Raw genomic sequence first — 22,249 nt, 5'->3', positions numbered from 1 at the left:
TTTATATTGTTAAAGTAATTTATTTTAAATACAACTTTTATTAAAACTGGGTACGAGAGCACAATATTTTACATCAGTGTTTTAGTATTTAAAATATAACTGAAAAAACCATCAAACCAAAACCATATTTATTTCAACTTTGTATATATTTAAGTGGATAATGTACGTTAATAATATTTATGTCACTCTCTTGACCCTTCATGTTCGACATCAATTTTAGTTTTGTAAAAATTGGTTCGCATGGGGTATCCATACCCTAATAGAAACTTAATGTTATCTAGTTCTTCAGTATTTTGTTGGGTTAAATCCATAATCTCTGATGCTGGAACCGTAGGAAATAATGATGCTAGTCTATAACTTTGGTTCTAAAAAATATTGTTCAACAATGATTTATTACACACATCTTCCATATCAAGACTTTGAAACTCAGTTCTAAAAATTACCATAATGCTACTGGGAATTTGAGCGGGTTCCGTTAATTTGTTAATTCTTTCTTCCCCTTTCAAAATGGCATTCTTATAAACAGTTGCAATTGAATCTTTTTGACTTAATTTGGTCGAACCAAATATAACAAGTGAGAGTAAAAGCAGGAGAATGACCAGCAAAAAAAAATAGTACCAGTAATTGACAATTACATGTTTAGCTTTATTTCTATGCAATTTATCTTCTCCTTGAAGAATGTCCTTCGGGTAGTTATTATCTGCCAGAGATTTACAATAGCCATCACTGCCAGTGGGTAGAAAAATTAAGAAATCCATATTACCAAGATGCCACAAAGTTATTGAAAATTGACATACACATTGCAATAGCCACGTCCATTATTACACGACGCTCCAGGTAACAGCTTGTATCTCCGTCCTTCTGTGAAAAATCCTTTAACGGAAGCAGTCAGGCAAAAGCCATCTTTGGGATCCTTACAACAGACATCACAAAGAGATTCATCAGGAACTTCACATTCACAATCCTACAACAGATAATTTCTTATTTAACATATTACATTAATTTTATTTTACAAATATATGATTACAACTTTAACCTCCATTTTATTGAGAGTACATATGGTTCCATTACATTGCCCATTAATGCAAACTTTTGATGTTCCAGCGCATGGTATTCCATTCAATTTAATTTTAGCTACAGGACATTTGGCATTCCTCCCATCACATGTTGTATAGAAAACACACTTGTCATTTAGGCCAGAGCATGGAATATTCTTTCTTTTCTCAATTTTGCAGGTTTCATCACAGCACGGTGAAGAAAGAGGACTACACTGAAAACCTAAAGAACGATTTATAGTACACCCTGTTGTGTTCCTTCTCGTTCCAGTAGGCTGGGTTGGTGGCACACAACATGGGTCCAAAAACAAGCAGTCTTCTGAACTTCCACAGTCACATTCTTCATTGACATCAATAATTCCATCCCCACAAACAGGGCTGTGTTCTTGCTCTGTCCAGTACGACTATGTTTAAAATGCATCAATATTTTACCCACTGTTTAGATAAATATATTATTTTTTTTTAACAAACTTGTTTCGGAACTAAAGCTTCCCTTTTCTTTACTAAGCAGCCACCCTTTAAATAAATTTAAAGACCAATTTTTTACCAGCCATTATGTTTCTATGTTTATTTTACAACTAACCTTGTTTCTAATCACTGGTAACATATTAACTACACTCCAAATGGAAAATACACGATGTCTTTCTAATGAAGTATCCTGAAGTGAATTAAAAGTAAAATGGCCGGACTCGGTTTTAGTTGAGGTGCAGTTATTTATTTCATGTTCACTGCCAAAAGAATGTCCCAAAGCATGTGCAACAGTTATAGGCATAATTGACCGTGGAAGAACCCAGTTACTATTTATATTGGTTACGAAAAGGGTGTTGGTTTTTGCTCTTCCAAATTTGTTATGCATTATATTGTTTTCGCATATTCCTCCAGTGGGTTCCAATGGATTTGGTTGCGCATCATATGAAAGACTTAAAGTGTGATTGGGTTTAAAATCGCGACTCGTAAATAGAACAGTCAAACAGAATCTCTTTTCAATAGTAGCTGCATAGACACTGAGTTGTTCCAAAACCTTAAATAATTAGCTAAGAATTTAATAAGTAGCAATTGTTAAAGTGCCAGTATAATCTTTATTACCTGGCTTGAAGGGATGTTAGTCTTGGGCATAAGATACTCATCATGGAAAACTGATACTTTCGAAACTTTAAAACCTATGTTATCAGCTTTGCTATCACCATTAAAATCAGTATTACGAAATATCTTGTCCACCTCGTGTATAATTGAAGTCATTTCATAAATTGTAACCCCTTTATTTTGAAGGTGGAATTTGTAAAATGTTTCATCTGCTATCAAATGTAGGGAACAATGTAGGTTTTTGGGATTTGTTGGCATTTTTGTCTCATTAAACACTTGTGACATTGACCTAATTAGTTTAGGACCTTTAATTCCTTCAGTAGCCACCTTCAAACACCATGAAGGATTTCGATCTGAAAGTTTAAAATTTTAAAATTTTAAAATTAAACTTGGTGGTTGATTATGTGTTTGCTATTCATTAGTAACATCAAATATCTTCAACCGGCAAAGAGATAGTACCTCTTTATTACAAGATAATGCTAATTTAAGCTATCAAAGATAACATTATTACCATTTGGTAATAATGTTATCTTTGATAGCTTAAATTAGCATTAGGAAATCCTAATCTGTATCAGTGCCAGTAATAGAAATTTAAAAAAAAAATGGATATAGAATAACATCATGTACTTGAATCATTTGTGCAGATTTGTTCTACATCGCTTTGCTTGGAAATTCGGGTCTGAATGAAAGTGGCATTTTCGATTTGTTTATTTGTAATATTATTGAAGATTGGTTCTATGTAGAACACTTGATCTTCATTGTGGCATGCTACAATACTCTTGATTATGGGTTTTCTTAGGAAACCTGTTACTTTGCAACCAAAGTGGTTTATAACATAACCAGTAAAGTAGTTTTGTTCCAAAATGTCCAACGCTGTATTAGTGGTAAAATTTTTGGAAAGATATGTAATGGAAGCCTTCCTTTTTAGGATTTTTGGGGTGTTTCCTCCAACAATAATTTTTATGTGGAAGGATTTATTGAATGCTGTGAAATATATTAGTTTTTTCGAAGAGATATTATTTCTGGTTTTGCCAAGATCTCTAATCCAACCATTGCCTATTGTTTCATTTTCATGTCCTTTTACAAAACTCTGGTTATTAGGTTCATACCATTCAAAATTAATTATCTCAGATTTAGGGTTATTTTTAGTTTTAAATTCACTTTGACATTCTATAAATGTTAGAAGTAGCGAAGCTATCAAAATTACAGCCATGTTAATGGTTGAGCTTTTTCCGAATTAGGCTTAAGAGTGCACCAAATAATACAAATCGCGCGCCAGCTCCAAAACACCACGGCCAACTTCGATCACGCGTACCGTACGCGCGATCGAAGTTGGTGTATAGCCTCACGCGCAGTCGCATTAATTTTTCTCGCGCTCTTTTTCAAATTCGTTCATATTTATCAATTTATAAAAGTTAGGCTTAGCAAAAAATAAATATTATATATTATCTTATGAGCCTGCGTTACGTTCAAGGAGCTTGATTTCCAATCTAGGGTACGTAGTTATATTATCTTTGGTCTACTCATAAGTCGGCCTATGCGGTTTTGTAGATAACCTCTCTTAATAAATAAATAAATAAACCAACAAACAAAAGCAAAATTATCTGTTCCTCAGAAACCTCGCAAATTTGGCAACTGAACTGCTAAGAAAAACAGATGAAGGCTTGTAAATATAAGTTCCGATCTTTTAGATTTTTTTAAACATTTAATATCAATTTCCTATAAGCATTATAATCCCAAAAAGAGGAGTTTTCCAAATAAGAAGGTAGTGGTCGCTGAAATTTATGAGAACTCTTTAACTGAAATTAAATGGGTAGAGATTTGCCTAGATTTAGGTTTGAATGTTAAAGTTACATATATTTTTAAATATTCAATTTAATGGATCACAAACACATCTAATGCAAAAGCATCAAATTGCCTTAAAAAAGAAGTCAAAAGAAACGTTTAAGAATGTATTTAGCTGAGTTACAAAATAAATGAGTAAATTTAAATTTGAAAATTTCAATGGCAATTTTAGTGACACTCAGGATTTACATATGAAAGTGCAAATATTTTTCTTGAGGTTAAATGTGACTAATGTAGTACAAATGTAAAAATTTTGATAAAAAATGCAATATTTTCATTAAAAAGTATAAAATCTAATTCGATTTGGTGACAAATTTAGATAATGGCCTAGTGAAGGATAAAATTTTCTTTTCAAAGGAGATTTGGAATTTAACGAAGTTTTTGGTGACAGACTAATGGTTCCACTAATGCCCGCAGTTGATGCCCTGACCCACTGCCTTAAAAATTGTGTTTTTCCCTCTTCATAAGTTTTCACAGTTGTATTGTCATTAGTTCCATTAATATTTCTAATTTTGCTAAAATGTTGCTCCACGTAATCTTGGTTTAGATGAGTGGTTAGTACGTAATTGGCACCTTTTTTGAGCATAAACCGTAGAATACCCAAAATTGATTTAGCTAGAATAAGTAAATAAATTTCATATGAATTAAGAAAATAGGTTCATAAATTTTCTTTACTTACTTGAAGCTCTCAATCCTTCCAAAGATTCATTACTCAACATCGTACTTTTTATCTCTGCTTTAGAAAATTGACCTTTACGTTGCATGACGTCACTCTCTCACTCATCTAAATATTCAAGAAAGTCATGCTCAAGCCACTAAAACAAACAAATTATGGTTAGTTATGGCAAAAGTAGGCTGTCAAATTTTAAGTATAAGTTATACCTTAAATCTGATGTCATTAATGTTAGTATATGGCAATAAATTTATATTATTTTTGCGCTTTCCTTCAGTGAGACTACTGATGTTCATTAGATAAAAAGTTTTTATCATGTTACGTATAAATCTAACAGTTTCACTGGCACGATCTTGAATAATTTCTTCCATTGCTACACTTTCGCTTAAGACTTGAGTTGCAAGTTTCACTCGCATACTAGAGAATGAATCAAGGAAAACGTGTTGATATTGAGTTTTACCATATTTGAAAATCTTTCTTGGTGGTAATGTGTCAGTTTGTTTTTTAGAATCCTTGTTAGATATTTTTTTCCTTATAAATTTTGGTAGTCCACTCTTTGCAAAGCAGTTTCTCGTCGTTTTTATAACATGCGGTACATCAAAAATAAAATATAATGGATGCTTTTTGTCTCTAGCATATTTATTGTTGACAAAATAATCCGATCCACCATTATTTAAAAAAAAATTCTATTTGTCGACGTACCATCTGCAACAACAGCTAAAACCCTACAACCAATACCCTCTAAACGCTCGACTGCTTAAAATATTATTGAATTTAGCGATTCTGCAGTGAGGGACTCAGGGGAGTGAGTTGGGAAAAAGCTAAGGGAAACTTTAAATTGGATGTAATTCCCCGTACCATAATTTGTAGCACGTAAGAAGCAAGGTCTAATATATCTTTATATGCATTAACCTTTTCCTCAATTTGCCTTATTTTGTCCAAAGAATATTCAAGGTTTACAAAACCCAACATTTCACCTGTACTTTTTTGAACACGAGATCTTGTTTTATTTTCATCTCATCAATACCTAGGCACACGTATCGATTATGATCTTCTTTCACAATTAAATCAAATTGTTTTTTAAAACCCGCAATAGCTTCATCCGAGAATCCTGGTAACTAAACAAGAGTTTTTTCAGACGGCAGAATTAAAGCCCCAAAATCTCTCATTGCCCTATAAGCAGCTGGAGATTTGGTTTTCATATAAATGCACCATTTTATTATGTTTGGGTCCCACTTACGAGCTTTATTTAGGTTTAGCATGGAGTAATTCAATTTGTTGAAGTAAAAACTGTGCAGTGAAAGAATTGGTTTCCTCGCTTAATTTACTCCTTAGAATTTCTTGAAAAACATTGCCCGTAGTTTTATCCAACTTGAGCGCTTCTTTTTCCATATATTGGTCGAGTTTTTTCTCAATGGATACTAGTTTCCTTTTCAGCTTTACTTCAATTTTTTTGGATTCCTTCATTTTGTTAATCAAATCTTTTCTAGGCAATGATTTATATTTTAATCTTGACGTTGTGGATGAACTTTTCTTTTTATCTCTAGAAACAGCCTTCTGTAGAGTAGAGCGAAGGGCTTGACAGTGTTGACATCTTACACTCTTTATATTTTTTGTGTAAAATATTTGGGGGCACTTGTTAGATTTCACGCCATGAGTTAAGGCACAAATATAACCTGTATTTCGAATTTTCGAGAGGTACTCATTCTTTAATTGATTATCTTTATTTCCAATGCAAATTGTCCATTTATCAATATTGGTTATGATTTTGTTTAATTCTTGGTAACATGTTATAATTTTTGGTATAAGCTGATTAAGTTCATGGTTTTCATCAAGGTCAGAGTTTAAAACTTTAATGGATACGCCAAATGTATTATCAAGTGTGAGTTTTACGATAACGAAAATCTCATCTAAGCCCAATTTCATTAGTTCCAACTTTGATGATGAAAAACGTTTAACCCAAGATTTTGGACAAACCACATTCTGATCAAAATCTATTAAAGTTGCTGGTTTTTCAAAATGAGCTTGTTTTATAAGTTGATTCGTAGCTGACATAGTCGTTGATACTTGGAATTTTAGTTCAGCGCTACCCTCATTTAATTCATTTTCAGCGACTCTGGTTGTTTCATGATCCGTTGTTGGTTCTGGGACATTTGGAATAAATAACAAATTCTGAAGTGTATCTGTTGTTTCAGAATTTTCATACTGAATTTCTGGTTTGGAGATATTGTGAATTGTTAACAAATTCTGAAGTGTATCTGTTGTTTCAGAATTTTCATACTGAATTTCTGGTTTGGAGATATTGTGAATTGTTATCAAATTCTGAAGTGTATCTGTTGTTTCAGAATTTTCATACTGAATTTCTGGTTTGGAGATATTGTGAATTGTTATCAAATTCTGAACTGCCTCTGTTGTTTCGGCAACTTCATACTTTTTAATTGAAATTTCTTCCACCACATTATTTCTCCTTCCATTAGTTTTAGTCACCTTAAAAGTGAAGACTCTTAATAAAAATGAATTATTAATAGTCATAGATTTGAACTTACAAGTTTGAAATTAAGAATTGGGTCTGGATGGAATTTCGTTGGGCCATTAGCACCAACGAAATGCGACGAGCACACGTAAAATCGTTTAGGCTGGTTGTTCGAGTATCGACTCTCCAAATCTTTCATTGTAAGGTCTAACCTACCACAAGCCTTAACCCACTTATAACATTTTGCACGTTCCAGTTTTACACTAGGAAACTTAATGAACTTAATATTGTCTTGAATATACCGCTTATCGTTTTTGCATGCACCATAAGAGCACCGAATAGCCGGCATTATTGTTGCCTAGGCTTAACCACTTAACGGCTGAGAAGTTGCAGACCACCGAAAATTTATTTAAACACCCGCTAGAAATGAAGAGGAGCCCCGTCGTGCCCCGAGTCCGAGAAAAACAGCGGAAGAGAGCGCGAATCGTTCGCCAATTTCACCTTGGAGGAATAAAACCTATACTTGTTTTATTCCTCCAAGATTTCACCTCCTAAAAAGGGGGGAGATGCTCAGTTTTTTTTTTTTTTTTTTTTATTCGTTTGTAACGTGTGGGACAATTCAGTCCTCTCGTCCATCTGATTAATCAGGGCGAGATATGTGTAACGGCCACGCCAACGGGGGGATACGTGGGGACAGGGGTGGGGACACCCGTGGCGGAAGTATTCCGACCACCCGTTGGGGGATTGGTGGTCGTCCTCACACGGCCATCCACAAACTCTGCCTCCCGGACGCCTGGGATTACAGGAGTGAGCCACTACTCCCGGCGAGATGCTCAGTTCAAAGAATATTCTTTGCTCAGTTGCTGCATGTTTGTGGATTACTATCGCGGATTTTCTCCACATGGTGGTGTTTTGTAGCGGACACTCTGAAATCGGACATTATATTAATATAAGTTATTTAAACAGCTTTAGGAAAATCATAAAAATTTCAAGAATCTACTATATCTACCGTGTCACCCTTAAAGTCGCACGTTAACTTTGCGCAATCATTGTAAGTCTGAAATACAGAAATCATCACAGTTTAACTAAATTTTAATTATTTCAGTGTGGTTTAAAATATGCCTACATGAGATTCCAAAATCTTGATTTCAGTGTCTTTTAAACTATCATCAGTATTAGTCAAGTCAAATTGAGTGGTTTCCGGTAGTTCATTTTTTCCGTAAGTTTTTTGAAATAACCTCTGATAAATAGGGAAACTAAATAACAATTACTAAAATCAATAAATTGGCATACTCTAGAAGATGTAAATATGCTTTGTTCTGGAATAGATATTTTTGGGAGCTCTTTCAAATTCTTGTTTTAATAAAGAAATTATTCATAATTCCAGGGGCGGATTAACCCTTTCGGCGCCTTTAGGCACAGAATAATTTTCTGCCCCTGGGTATTGTCTAACGGGTTGGTCAGATAAGTAGGGGCAGCCCACGTACTTCGACCGTGGGGCTTTATCACAGTTTTGGCGCCCCTAGAAAAATGGCGCCCTAGGCACGTGCCTACTCGGCCTAATGGTTAATATGGACCTGCATATTCCAGTTAGTTGTTTATTTCAGAATGTATAGGGTAATTTTTACTTGTGTAGGTACAGCATTTGCTTTCAAATGGTGCCTTCCATTTTGAAAGTAAATTTCATCCGGCAGAAAATGTTTACTACACACAAAGTCAGATGAAGTAATTGAAGATGGAGTCCAATTTTCGCGATTTACCGCTAAAACCCATTTTCCTAGTAATTCAGAATTTCTCAGAGGAAATCTTAGTGTAAAAAAAATCTCTTATTCCGAGATTATTATAAAATATTTACTTTAATATTACATATTTAAGAAATGATAACTTTATTTCTTTCCCAGATCTCTTGTCTCTTTACAATGTGAAAAAGCGCAGTTTTTAACCATTTTTGCGGATATGCTTTTAGACGCAAAAATTTAAACACGAAAAGACCGCCGCTGTGCACGACGTGATGCGCAGTGGATCGCCTTTTTTTCCCCTCTTCGAAATTCGCGTCGTAGCCATGGCGACAATGTTTAATGCGTTTGTCAGATGGCGCGTACAATGCGATTCCACCCTAATGTCAGCCTTCTAGCTCGCCTGTTTCCCTTGGGATTGGCGGAAAGGGCAGTGCTTCTAGTCTAATTTCTATTTCTATGGTTATAACCTTGTTGGAGGATATTTTTTTTTCTATTGTGCGATGGCTTTAAATCCTACATTTCAGAAAAATCGGAAATAATTTCGGGTTTTTGTAAAAAAATATTTTTCACCGGTAGGTGCTAGGAAAAACGTTCCGATGAGAAAGTTGTAGAGTGCTGTCGAAAATGTTCAAAGAAATTGGTTTCATTGGAAAATAACACTGATGAAAAAAAAGCTGTCCATAGGGACCAATAGCCTTCGCATTTTTGTACGTAAATGAAATAAATGTCTGAAAGATTTAATTGAACATTTTATTCGAATAATCATAAGAATTTTACAAATGTTTGCCGCGATACATGTTTGGGCACGATGAAGCATGTTTTGAAACGAGCGTCTGATAATATCAGGAGTGACAAGTTCGAAGGCTGCAATGATTCGGTGATGCAAATCTTCGATGTTCTCAACGGGCGTCACGTAAACTTGTGCCAAATAAAAAGTATTCGAAATAGTTAATTTACCTCCCACAGGAACGGGGTATCCACCGGGCGCTGGGTATACAACCTGTTTAGGATATCCTGATAAGAAAATAAGGGCGATTCCCTATTAATATCTCGAGATCTGATGGCAAAATTAGAATTATGCGAAATGGTTAATTACGTCCGCCAGGAACGGGGTATCCACCGGGAGCTGGGTATCCTCCTTGGTTTGTGTAACCTAATGAGTAAACAGTGTGATTTATTATCAATAATTTTAATTCTGGTGGTTAAATAATAGTTAGTATTGGGAGCTGTTGGTTCGCTTGGCATGAAGGGCTTGCCACCACCATCCTAAGCATTGTAGCCCAGCCACCTGATAAGTCGCTTGGTGACTTGGGCTTAAGGTGGTGCCTCCGGTATTAGTCTAGCTGCTAAATTAAAAGTACTCGAAAGGGTCAATTACCTCCTGAACCTCCGTTGCTGTTTCCAATATGTAGGTTGAGGCTCCCAAAGAAGAATCTGCTTTCTTCACCTTCTTCACCGGGGTTTCCCGGAGCACCCGGAACTGGTGCTGCGTCTTCTAGTACTTGTCCATCTGGTACTGGTTCATTTTGAGGTTTGGAGATGACAAAAGCACTCAAGGCCACAATGATCGTGACAGCAACGTCAAAATTCATCTTCAATGTGGAGTAGCTGTTTAGTTGGAAGAACTGGGACGCTGTTCTGGAAACTGAGTTGAAGTATTCCGTTTATATACCATTTTAACCGCTAGTCTATTATTCTAACGGTACTTTGTAACTAGAGATTATTTATGCAAATATTGAGGGTAATCTCCGGATTGACACATAAATCCCTTTTAATTATTTTCAATTGAATTATAGCGTTGACTGAAAAATATTTTTAAACACTATAGGATATTGAAGACCTTTAAAGATTTCCAAAAATAATATTCTGTTTGATAAAAAGGTGCACCAGCGCTACGGCGGCCATTTTTTAGATTTCCGACCTTGTTTTTCTTGATTACTGACGTCACGAAACGAGATGAGCTATTGTTGTCTAAACAAAGGTCGTAGGACATTTAATATTTAAAGAAGTAATTTTTTATTTGTATACTGTGCTAATAGGGACAATACGTCCCAATAGGCTGTTGACGTAATGCGACATGTGATTTCGCGCCCAATGAAATCTCAAGAAGAAAGTTGAAAGGAAGAAGGCATGTCACAACTTTCCTAGGAAAGTCTGCAGAATACCCCCGATTAGATTAGTACATATTTTAACCTAGGCTGATCTAAACAGATCCTATGTTTAGAAGTTGGCAGTGCTTTGACGAATTTCCGGGAACTTTTTAAAAAATTAGCTAAGACCAACACAATTTATGCTATCACCTATTCTCCCCAAGTATAAAATGACCCGTTTTACTCTCACAAAAAGGATTAAAAATATCATACACGGGTGAAACACTCAAAACGCGTTATTTGTTAATTTTACGGACAACTATGCGAGACAATGATGGAACTACTTAAGTAAGTCGAAATCTTATTTAATATCGGAATCTTCATTAGCTAGGAGCACCACTGTCGCCCTTATAAAAATCCCTTCTTCTGATCCAGTATCAAGAATTTGGTGTTGGCGGAGAATAGCGTGGTTGAGTTTTCTACAATCCAGGCAGAGGCGCAGGGTGCCATCGTGCTTGCATTCAACAACTAGAGGATGGTTGTAAGACATGCGGGAGCTTATGTGCAACCGATATAGAGAGAATAGCATCCGGTTTTATTCTGATGCGGTACCATATGGGCAACTTTCCAATCGGATCGAAATATCAGGAAACTGGTTGATGATGTGTTGAGGGTCAAATGCTAGACGAACTGCAATCAGGGCAGCCGTTTATACGGTTGGTGATTGAGGCCGGTGTACTCTGATTATCAAACCCAAAGCCACCCACGCGTCAGCACCAAGAATCGTTGTTGTGCAGGCGGGCGTGATGAAGAAAGGCAATTGACAAGTATTGGTGAAAGAAACACAGCTGAACGTCACCATGCCCATAGCCGGGACAGTATGCCCGGTGTAAGCGACGATTCAGCACAGCGGCGGCACGATGTGAGGTTATACTGGTAACTGGTAACTGATCGAAGATGTGCTGGGATAGAATGTTCAGTAGCGGCGCTAAGGGTGGGCTGAAGTGGGCTTTAGCCCCCCTGCATTCCTGAGAGGGGCCACATATTTATATTAAAAGGGCCACATATTTATATTTAAGAGGCCACATATTTGAAATTTCTTTATGTTTTTATTGCCAAGTAAAGTTTTTCGGGGGGAAAAATCTTTAAAAATCAATTCGTTTACTCAAAAAGATAGTAGACCATAAACAGATAGATTCGGGAGGCGAAGGGAGCGGAAATGGAGAGAAAGTTTAATGAACAATTGAAAGAAAAGAAAGGGGCTTGAGGGAATTTCGGGAAATACCCCAGCGGGCATGCACGTCAATGCTCGGAATCCGACGCTCGGATACAAGCTCAGAAGGGGGTCCAGTAAACGCGACAATAGCCACAACAATAAAACGACCTTGCTCTTCTCGCTTCCTGGAAATTTCTGCGGTTTTTCGATTTCACCACTTTTGCGAAATATGGTCAATGCCAGGCTCGACCGCTAAGCTGCTTTTTTTTTTAAACATTTCTTTCCATTTCGTCTTGAGCTCCAGAACGAGTCAGGTCTATTTTGAAAGTCTTCCTCGAATTTTAAGTCTTTAGTCTTTCAGTTCTATTATTTTGGCAAGAGCGGACTTCTACCTCCTCGAGGTTTAAAGAAGCCCTAATGCGCTTGTTTAAAATATAAACACTTAGCTAAATGACTAGTTGATAGTTTGATTTTATTTCAAATTATTTCAACAGCCTTTTAAAGGCTAATTAACTATTAATAATTAATTTTTCCAAACAGCCTTTTTCAAGGCTAGCTAACTATTAGTAGATATATATTTTGAAAGTCTTTCTCGAATTATAAGTAGTTTAGTCTTTTCTGTTCTAATATTTTAGCAAGAGCGGACTTCTACCTCCTCGAGGTTTAAAGAAGCCCTAATGCGCTTGTTTAAAATATAAACACTTAGCTAAATGACTAGTTGATAGTTTGATTTTATTTCAAATTATTTCAACAGCCTTTTAAAGGCTAATTAACTATTAATAATAAATTTTTCCAAACAGCCTTTTTCAAGGCTAGCTAACTATTAGTAGATATATATTTTCCAAACCGCCTTTGTCAAGGCAAATTACTATTATTAGTTATTTTTCTAATATCTTAGAAACTTAGTCTTATTATTTACTAAGATAAATATTCCTCGAGAATTAGAAGGATTTTAGAGATACAATTTAGATAATTATATCCGGTAAATTTAACTATTTAAGTATTGACAAATTAAAAAAAATTGTAGAAATGAGTGGGAGAAAATTTCCGTCCGGAAGCCAAAGTCGCAAAAAGCGAAAAGCCAGTCAAGAATTTTTAAATTCTCAAAAGGGGCTCTAAATAAGTACTTCAAAACATCAATTCCAGTCTTAGAACAAACTCAATTAAATGCAATTGCGAACAAACTTGACTTACCAACCACTACTGAATCTTTAAAAAATCAACTTTCCCACAACGAAAACAAATCGCTAGAATCCGAACCAAAACAAAATAGTACTGACAATAAAATAAGCTTATTGAAGGACGCTATAGGGGTTCATGTTGAAAGTAATCTTTCAACTAATAAATCGAACGATGTTATAAATAAACATTCTATGTTGGAAACTAGTCAAAATGTTTTCGATAAAGTTGTAGAAGGCATTGAAGAATCAGTTATTAGGCCTAAGGTGGTGCCTTGGGTATTAGCCTAGCTGATTATTATTATTATCTTAATAGGAGCTCCTAGTGAAAGTGAATCAAACAATTCAAATGAAATTGCACTTTCATTTGTCGCTTCCAGGAATTCCCGAGAACTCCATGAGAATAGCAGTATCGTGCACCATTTAACTCCTGCTCTATCTGATTTAAATGCAACTCAAATTATTCCTGACATTAGTATCGACATTGATTCTCCACTCGCTCAACCAAGGCTCTTATCATTTCCCCAAACGATTATTAGGGGTCAAAAACGAAGTTTCAATAGTATTTATTATGTAAAATATCCCTTTTTGGAATATTCTGTAGAAAATGACATGGTATACTGTTTTTGCTGCCGTCATTTTCCAAGCAGTGGTAAAAAAACATATTTCACAACTGGTTTTAAAAATTGGAAAAATATGAATGAGAAATTTCACGAACATTTTACTTCCGAGAAATCGACCCACCAATTAGCGGAAACGAAGTACATACATTTTTTACAGTCTAAGAAACGAGGAGCTATAACTTCACAGATAAATAAGCAACACCGTTTAGATACTATTCGAAACAGAGAAGTTTTATCCGCCCATGTGCAAATTGTTTTAACATGCGCTCAACAGGATATCGCGTTAAGAGGGCATCGAGAGAACGACGATCAGCAAAATCGCGGAAATTTCATTGAAATCCTAGAATTGTTAAAGCGCATTTCACCTGACTTAAAGAAAAAAGTAGATAGCATGCCCAATGTAGCAAAATATACCCACGGATCAATACAAAACGAGCTTATTAACACTAGTGGTGCACTTGTTCAAAGAATGATTATTTAGGATATTAATGATTCGGGTGGTTTTTACGCAATAATTGCTGACGAAACTAGGGACAAAGGCGGTGTAGAACAACTAAGTGTTTGTGTTCGATTTACCACCACTAAGGGAGAGGTTCTTGAAAGGTTTTTGTATTTTGTTGATTTACATAAATTTGACGCTGAATCTTTATCTTCCGCGATTATTAATATTCTTTTATCAAATGGGTTAAAAATATCAAACTGTGTAGCGCAAACATATGACGGAGCGAGTGTAATTAGTGGAAGTAAGTCGGGAGTGAACATTAGGATTAAGGATGCTGTGGGTGGGATGTGTCCATATGTGCACTGTTACGCCCATCGCCTAAATTTAGTTTTGGTGGATACCTGTAAGAATGTACCAATAATTCGTGAAACACTTGATTTGTTACAGGCAATTTATACATTTCAAAGTAATTCGTCACTTCGAAGTGAGTATTTTCAAGAGGCCCAAAAAGAGCTTGAATACGATGTAATATTAAAATTACCCCAGAGTTGTGACACTAGATGGTCCAGTAAAAAAAAAATGTATACATTTTTTAGAACTAGATATAATGCTGTAGTTTTAGCTTTAGAAAACTTAATTAAAAGGTACCATAATAACGGGTACTATAGGAAGTCGGGAAACGGAGTTCAAAACTACTGGCGACCAACTTAAAGCAACTTATTTTGAAATTTTAGATAGATTCGTATTAGAAATGAAAAAAATATTGTTAGAAAATTGTTCTATTTATGAAGAACTTTGCGCATCAGACCCAAATTCGAGCGAGTTTTTGAACGTTGAAAAAATTACTGCGTTTTGTCAAAACTACAAAAGATTTAATTTTGAAATGGAGTCTCTGAAAAATCAGGTCAACGTTGCTAAAATGTTATTTAGTACCAAAAGCGGTGAAAACATAAACACAGAAAGTTTGCAAACGCAGCTTGAAACCAATGAATATCTTAAACCTCAAAATTTGCAAAATGTTTCCGATTGCTATAAATATTTATTGACATACGAGCAGGCATTCTCAGATCTCGTAAAATATTTCCAAATTGTATTATGCATACCTGTTGCTAATACTATTTCAGAGCGTAGTTTTAGTACACTTAATAGACTCGAATCATTTTTAAGAACAATGTCTGAAAATCGATTAACAAATTTAGCCTTGCTCTCTATAAATAGAGATTTATCTAATAGGTTAAGAGACAATCCTTTGTTGGTTGTTGACGAGTTTAGTAAAAAAAAGAGAAGAGTGCAATTTATACTTTGAGTTAAATTTTAAAATTTTTAAATATGTAGAAGCTATAAGAGACATATTGGAGGGCAAGCCACAGCTGCCACCAAATTATAAGGGGTAACTAAAATGGTAAGGGCCACAAAATTCTTAGGGGCCACGTAGACATGAAGAATTTTATAAGGAGATATTGTACGTATACAAGTCCCACTAGGGTAGGGTGGCTGGTTGCGTTAATAATCCTATTTTATCCATAAAATAATGAGATAGCGGTAGTTCTTTTTCGTTTATTTTTACAATCTAGTTTCTACAACATAAATATGACGGCAGTGACCAATGTGCTACCGCAAAAATGTAAGAAGGACAATTTCCTTCCAATGCATCTCTTAAATTATATAATTAGCGAATAAGTAGATAAGTCCATTATGAAAAGGGATAATAAAGCTAAACCCTACAAATTTGAAGAAATTTAAAAACTTACTAATAGCTCGTAAATCTCTTAAATTAGTTAGTCCTACTAAACTCTTCTTAGTCCACACACTGGCCATTCAAAGGTTCAAAGGTTTTTATTCGCTTGTACCGTACAAAGTACACCCTTTTGTAACAGGGCGGCTCCAATGGGATCTCAGCATTAATTATACAATAATACAGTAGTAATCAAAATAAAAGGTAATGGTAATGGAAAAAATAACCAGGAAAAAGTAATATACAACGTTATTTAATAAATTTTAGGGGGAAGTACTATGTAGACCGGGAAACAGAGAAGTTAGGGGAGTCAAATAAGTTAATTTTTCTTCTTCTGCCAAGTCTCTAACACCTTTTGGATCACCTCAAAGTCCCAAACATCCCCTGCAAGACCAAGAATATTTTCCAAGGGGCACCCAAAATGCTCTTGATATTTTCCACCGATGAGCTTTTTCGTCATAATGACGTCGTAAGTTGCTGAACGCTTTTATTCAGTCATCGGTGTTTTTTAAAATGGCGCAGCATTTATAGTAGTTTTACGTCAGTAATGACGTCAGTCATCGGAAAAACCGACTCTTCCAGCCGATGACTTCGGTGAGTAACCGATGAGCATCGTGACGTCAAAACCGGAAACGAGAAAAAGCGTACAGTAGGAAACCGAGGTCACCGATTACTAATCGGTGAGTCCGATGAGCTCTGCTGAACGTACCCCAGGTATACTGTGAACAGGGTGGGAGATAACGGGCAGCCTTGGCGTAAACCAACCCTACTCGATAATTCAGTCGTCGCAATCCCTTCCAGATAGTATGTGTAGTTACATTCCTTGTACAGACTCTCAATTTCTGATCTCAGGGTAATAGGAATAGCCTTGGAGGAAATACATTCCCACAGTTTAGACCTATCCACGCTGTCATAAGCTTTCCTCAGATCCAGGAAAGCAATTTCCAGGCGTAGAGCTATTTTCATGGTCAATTCAATTAATTGCATGATGACAAACAAATGATCGCCTATTCGTCGGTCCTTTCGAAAACCTCCTTGGGGCTCACATATTATATTATTTTCTTCCAGAAAGTTAGTAAGGCGATTCTTCAGTAACATTGCATACACCTTATACATTACTGAGGTGACAGCAATGGGGCGGTAGGAGTCGAGCTCCAGAGCATTTTTGCCTTTCCCTTTATAGATTAGAGTCACTCGTGCACAAAGCCAGGATAGTGGTGCCACTTTACTTCTCTTAATAGAATTCAATATACTACACAGAGACCGGCGAGCGTTAGGACCCAGAGCTTTCAGACTTTCAGAGTAGACTCCGTCCGAGCCTGCTGCCTTCCCCGTTTTTAAAGTACCAAGCACCTTATTTAATTCCATAACTGAGAATTCATCGTCAAAAAGGGGATCTTTCGCTTCAGTGCCTGAGCAGCTAGTTGAGAGGGCCGGAGTGGTGGGACCGACTGTGGGGCTGAGTAGTTCATTCTCTAGATCTTTGATATACTCTGTGATTCTCAGAGCCACCGCCTTCTTTTCCCACAAGAGGGACCCATTCTTCGCTCTAACTCCTTTAAAAGCCTTTTCTACCACCATCCCCTGCTCCCTCAATTTTTTCACGTAACGCCAGAACTTCTTTCCTTTGTCTTTGGCCGCCTTTTCGATATCCCGTTCCTTTTTTAAGTTCACCAGTCTAATTTCACGTGATACTACGTATTTCGCGTTGGCTTTTGCGGCTTTATAGGCAAACCAGAGGTCTCGTACAGAGTTAGTATCTGCTCCTCTAGCAACAGCTAGTCTGTGGGTCTCTGCTGCCCTTTTTCTAAGTTTGATTGCTTCCCCAACTGACTTGTTCCACCACTTCTTTGGCAGTATCTTATTCTTAATGAGCGGGGCTGGCTGTCTCTTTTTTAACGTGCCTTCCATTGACTTTAGCAGTAATTGAACGAACTTCTCATACGACTGATCACTCGTCCCCATAGCCTCTTCCATGGCCAACTGGAATAGTTTCATATTTTCTTCATTATCCAATTCCCAAAAAGTCCTTGGGTTGGGTTCCAGGGCGAGGCAATTGGGTTTTGTAACTTCAACTTGTGGTGACTCACAAATTGCCTCCAAAAATAGACTGTTATGGTCGCTACCAACACTCTTTACACCAAGCTCATCGATTTCCATTTTCGTAAAGAAATTTACTAATTCTTCGCTGTAGAGAATGTAGTCTACTGTTGTACGATATGCCTCATTGTGCCATGTATACATTCCACCACAAATTGGAGCCAATTAAAGTTACCCATTATTAGGCCGAAACTTTCAGCAAACAGCTTCACCTGCCGGCCCTTTGGATCTTCCTTCCCACACTCCGCAATATGGGCATTGAAATCGCCCATTATACAGACTTTGTAACCGTTCATGACTGCTTCTGTGACGTCCCTACTGAGGAATTCATAGATGAGACTGTTCAACGTTTTGGCTGCTGTAGAAATTCCCACAGCAAAATACACTAGAGCAAAAAGAATATTTGGCAAATTTTCAAAGTAGAACCACATGTGGTCTGTGCAAGTTTTGTGTAGCGTAAGGGGCACAGAAACAGGGGCCATAACGCCAATCCCTCCACCTTTCTTCTCACGGCCCTGGCGATTATTTCCTAGCCATTACACACCTTTGGGTAAGTTAGGATTGGCTCCGTCCCGTAGATGTGTTTCTGCTAGCGCAAAGAAAGTCAGCTTATCTCCTGAGATAATAGATGATAGTTCCTGCATCTTTTGTTCCGATGCCCCACCCTGTATATTCAGGTAGCCAAAACGGAAAAAAGGGATGTTTTTGTTTTCTGGCTGCGCCTTTTCCCTCTCTTCCTAATTTTTCTCTGAACCATTTTTTTTTGCTACAGGAACTTCAGCACTATATATGATCTCGGGCCACAGGGTCATTCACAGACAAATTAACATTTCCGAAAGAGCTATTTACATATTTACACATTGTTTCCCTTGCCCTAAAGTTCAAAACTTGTGCGCGACTTATCTTCGTGTTGAAAGATATATCATCTAGGGCGTCCTCCTGCACTCTCATTGGTTGCTGGGAAGAGTCTTTTCCGTGTCCGTGGGTGACATTACCGGAAGGGCCTGATTCCCAGAATTCAGGCCCACCTTCAAGTTTTTTTTAGCATTGGAACCCTTAGCAGTAGATTTTGGTAAAGCCCTCCGCTTTTTCCATATAAGCATTCGATAAAACATCCTCTGCTTCAAGGATCGGTCGGGGGCCAGCTGAACTTTACTGAATTCTAAGACTTGATTAGTCTTCAACTTAGGAGCTGCTTGTAGTATGACCTGTCGAGATTCGTGGCTATCCAAACAAATAAGTACCGGTTTCTCCTTTCTTTCTGTGCCTCTGCCAAGGCGCGTGCTGGTTTTGACGGAAAAAGAGAAAGCCTCCTCTAGTTCCAGATTCTTTCTTAGCCTGTTTTCTGCCCCTTCTGGCATGTCCATGTCGTCAAAATCCACTCCGAAGGCCACTAAGTTTTCTACTGGGGCCTAATTCAGTTTTGGGCAAGCAATCTCCAGACTTGACTTGTGTTGCAGAGTAGCAATCAATTTATTTTGTTCTTCAACCTTAAGCTGAAGGGAATCCAGCTTACTAGCCAGAAGTGCAGCGTTCTGTTTCTGGCCTACGGCCTCTACTTTACATAGATTATGGGTCTCTCTACGCAAACGTTGCTATGGTTTGAATCCTATCTAACCGGGCGAAAACAATTTGTAACCGTCGACGATCATTCATCCGATCAAGCGGACTCGTCGCTCGGAGTTCCACAGGGAGGTGTCCTGGCTCCCTTACTATTCTCGCTCTATATTAATACCATCTCGTGCGAGCTGGAGCATAGTGTGGCCCACCTCTTTGCCATTCGAAAGATGGACGAGGACGTCTTAAATATGGATCGCGCCTATGGAGAGTTACATTTATCTCTTCAAAAAAGCAAATCAGTGTTCGTGTTGTTCGGCTCTTCGTTCCGACTTTCACACTTTCAAAACATCAAAGAGCTACCCGAAAGTGGCGTTTATCGCGTTGCTTCCGTCAAGTATTTGGGAATGCACCTTGACGAAGGACTCAGCTTTATCGCCCATACTGACTATTTCTTGAAGAAGGTGAACCAGCGCCTATGGTGCATTCGCTCGTTGAAACCCGCCTTGGATGTCAAACTATTAAATACTTTATACAAGTCTTTGGTACAAACACTGTTTGATTATGGGGACATTTTCTACCACGCCACGTCGGAACGCCATCTCAAGTCTCTACAAGTTCTCCAAAATAGGGCAGCCAAAACTATACTTGGTGCTAATCGTCGTTCCTCCGCTACATTAGCCCGGGATACTGTGAAGTGGCTGGCCTTAAAGCAACGCTATGTTTTCCATCTTTTAATCTTCATGTTTAAGGTTCACGCTCATCTAGTGCCGCCGTATGTCACTAATCAATTTCATCATGTCTCTACCGTACATGATTATTCGACTCGCGCGAGTGCTATTTCGTTTTACCTTGAAAATATTTCGGCTACGATCAGGGCCGTCTTTAGCTTTCAGGCGCCCCTGGGCTAATTATATTAGGCGCTCTTTTATATATTATTGAATACTTTAGAATTAAAGTATAAAAAAATTAAGGGCCAGACGGCGCCCCTCCGGGGAGACGCCCTAGGGCTTAGCCCTACCTAGCCCAATGGTACAGAGGGGCCTGGCTACGATCCGCAAACAAAGCCCGCGATTCAGGGGTACTAGTCTATGGAATTCTCTTCAGTCACCCTTGTTACATAAAAAATTAACTCTATCACAGTTCAGTCGTGAACTCCTAGGATTTGTATCAACCTTAAAAATTTAATTGTCATAATCTGTCATTAACTGTCACGCTCTTCTGCGTCATGTATTATTTAATTCTTTATTTTATCTTGTACCTTAAACTTGTACTGTCATGTTTCAAATTGTACATTTTATCTATAAACCATATTTAAGATATTTCAGGACCCAGTTGGAAATAAGTCTTTGACTGAACTGGTTATCCCAATAAAGCCTTCATAATATTATTATTATTAGTAGTAGTAGTACCTAAACAAATGATTATTTCATCTTGTGTGGCCGTGCACCCTACTACATCATTTAAAATATGTCCCGTTTAAGGGAAATGATAAAGTTAGTTTCACTTTCGAAAATGTAACATCCACGGTCCACCCGGGTTGGTTCTTACGATTTTAAACGGTTAATTCAGGATTATTAAACTTTGTTAAACAATTACTATATGTATTATCAATAATGAAGTAATTAAAAATAGCGAATAGAAAAGGAACTTACAAATTTAAATGTCAGTGTCAACTGTTAAATGAGTGATGTAAATTATACAGAGGCAACTACAGTGTATCCAATTGTCAGACGAACTTCTAGCTCACGGTTATTATTAAGTTAGTAGCCGCCGGACTCAGGAAAGCAAAATGAGTATTTGGATAATACTAATATTTGTTTTATTATTTTCGAGTTTTAGTGAAATATTTTCACTGCCCGAACCTTTTTGACCGTAGGGCGATCCGCGATCGCGGGAACTATGTTTTTGCACTTTAGGATCGCCTTTATGGCCAGTCCATAAGAAAATGGGTGTAGCATCGCAAAACCGACGCTCTCGTGTACTGAGTTACCGCAGCAGTGGAATCGTCCGAGAGGAAAGATCGTAAAACCACTCAAATTACACGATATCAACTGGGGAGCTCCTTGGCTCTTAGGTGCTCCTTTATGGGCAAACAGTGAAAAGTAACCTCAACAAAACCAAGGCTTACGATAAACATATCGTTTTCACACAAAAAATTCACATATTTCAATAACAAACAATTACTTTTGCCGTTTTTATCAAAGCTAGACCTTTCTTGCCATCAAGCAACAAAACATACTCTCGACATCTTTTTCTTTGTAAAAATTCATATAAATATGAAATACACGTTAAGGGCGGCTGGAACTCTACTCCGACCTCGACTAAATATTCCAATGACTAACGAATACACTCCGGGAAAAAAAAAATTAAAATAGCTGTTCATTTCATGCCCCCCCCCCCCATATTTCTCATTCTTGTTTAACACTTTGTAGGGACA

General features: G+C 37.1%; 2 protein-coding genes and 2 long non-coding RNA genes across 6 annotated transcripts in view; 1 reads left to right on the top strand and 3 right to left on the bottom strand.

Moving 5' to 3' along the window:
- Window positions 1-22,249, top strand: part of LOC149925216 (uncharacterized) — a 300,627-nt gene that overhangs the window by 97,329 nt on the left and 181,049 nt on the right. The gene's annotated exons all lie outside the window — the stretch shown is intronic.
- LOC149925236 (disintegrin and metalloproteinase domain-containing protein 10-like) lies at window positions 34-3,486 on the bottom strand. 3 transcript variants are annotated; one of them, XM_090161171.1, is made up of 8 exons: window positions 2,766-3,483; window positions 2,142-2,491; window positions 1,639-2,076; window positions 1,527-1,571; window positions 1,028-1,459; window positions 798-964; window positions 444-726; window positions 34-365 (listed from the first exon to the last, which is right to left on the bottom strand). In XM_090161171.1, exons 1-8 carry the CDS (start codon window positions 3,349-3,351, stop codon window positions 183-185), a joined length of 2,484 nt encoding a protein of 827 aa, XP_090017297.1. In that variant the 5' UTR covers window positions 3,352-3,483; the 3' UTR covers window positions 34-182. The 3 variants fall into 3 exon arrangements, with proteins under 3 accessions (XP_090017297.1, XP_090017298.1, XP_090017299.1); XM_090161172.1 differs by having other exon boundaries at window positions 1,037-1,459; window positions 2,766-3,481; XM_090161173.1 differs by lacking the exon at window positions 34-365 and having other exon boundaries at window positions 581-700; window positions 764-964; window positions 2,766-3,486.
- LOC149925235 (uncharacterized) lies at window positions 4,518-5,274 on the bottom strand. Its single transcript, XR_016477066.1, has 4 exons — window positions 5,117-5,274; window positions 4,866-5,073; window positions 4,663-4,798; window positions 4,518-4,598 (listed from the first exon to the last, which is right to left on the bottom strand). It is a non-coding gene; the product is annotated as an uncharacterized LOC149925235 (long non-coding RNA).
- On the bottom strand, window positions 5,784-7,566 carry LOC149925234 (uncharacterized). Its single transcript, XM_090160816.1, has 3 exons — window positions 7,203-7,566; window positions 5,897-7,143; window positions 5,784-5,839 (listed from the first exon to the last, which is right to left on the bottom strand). The coding sequence occupies exons 1-2, from the start codon at window positions 7,476-7,478 to the stop codon at window positions 5,902-5,904; spliced, it is 1,518 nt and encodes a 505-aa protein (XP_090016942.1). The 5' UTR covers window positions 7,479-7,566; the 3' UTR covers window positions 5,784-5,839; window positions 5,897-5,901.

The sequence above is a fragment of the Leiobunum rupestre genome, chromosome 10, assembly GCF_980474605.1.
Source record: "Leiobunum rupestre chromosome 10, qqLeiRupe1.1.hap1, whole genome shotgun sequence".
Lineage (NCBI taxonomy): Eukaryota > Metazoa > Arthropoda > Arachnida > Opiliones > Sclerosomatidae > Leiobunum > Leiobunum rupestre.
This window is presented reverse-complemented; position numbering and strand designations above follow the sequence as displayed.

Excerpts from the sequence above, each read along its gene's own strand:
- LOC149925236 (XM_090161171.1), bottom strand. The coding sequence starts at position 3,351 with ATGGCTGTAATTTTGATAGCTTCGCTACTTCTAACATTTATAGAATGT. Across the intron at positions 2,077-2,141 it reads CTAACATCCCTTCAAGCCAG|GTTTTGGAACAACTCAGTGT; the intron begins GTAATAAAGATT and ends TAATTATTTAAG. Across the intron at positions 366-443 it reads AAATTCCCAGTAGCATTATG|AACCAAAGTTATAGACTAGC; the intron begins GTAATTTTTAGA and ends AATATTTTTTAG.
- LOC149925234 (XM_090160816.1), bottom strand. The coding sequence starts at position 7,478 with ATGCCGGCTATTCGGTGCTCTTATGGTGCATGCAAAAACGATAAGCGG. Across the intron at positions 7,144-7,202 it reads CAATTCTTAATTTCAAACTT|GTGACTAAAACTAATGGAAG; the intron begins GTAAGTTCAAAT and ends TTCACTTTTAAG.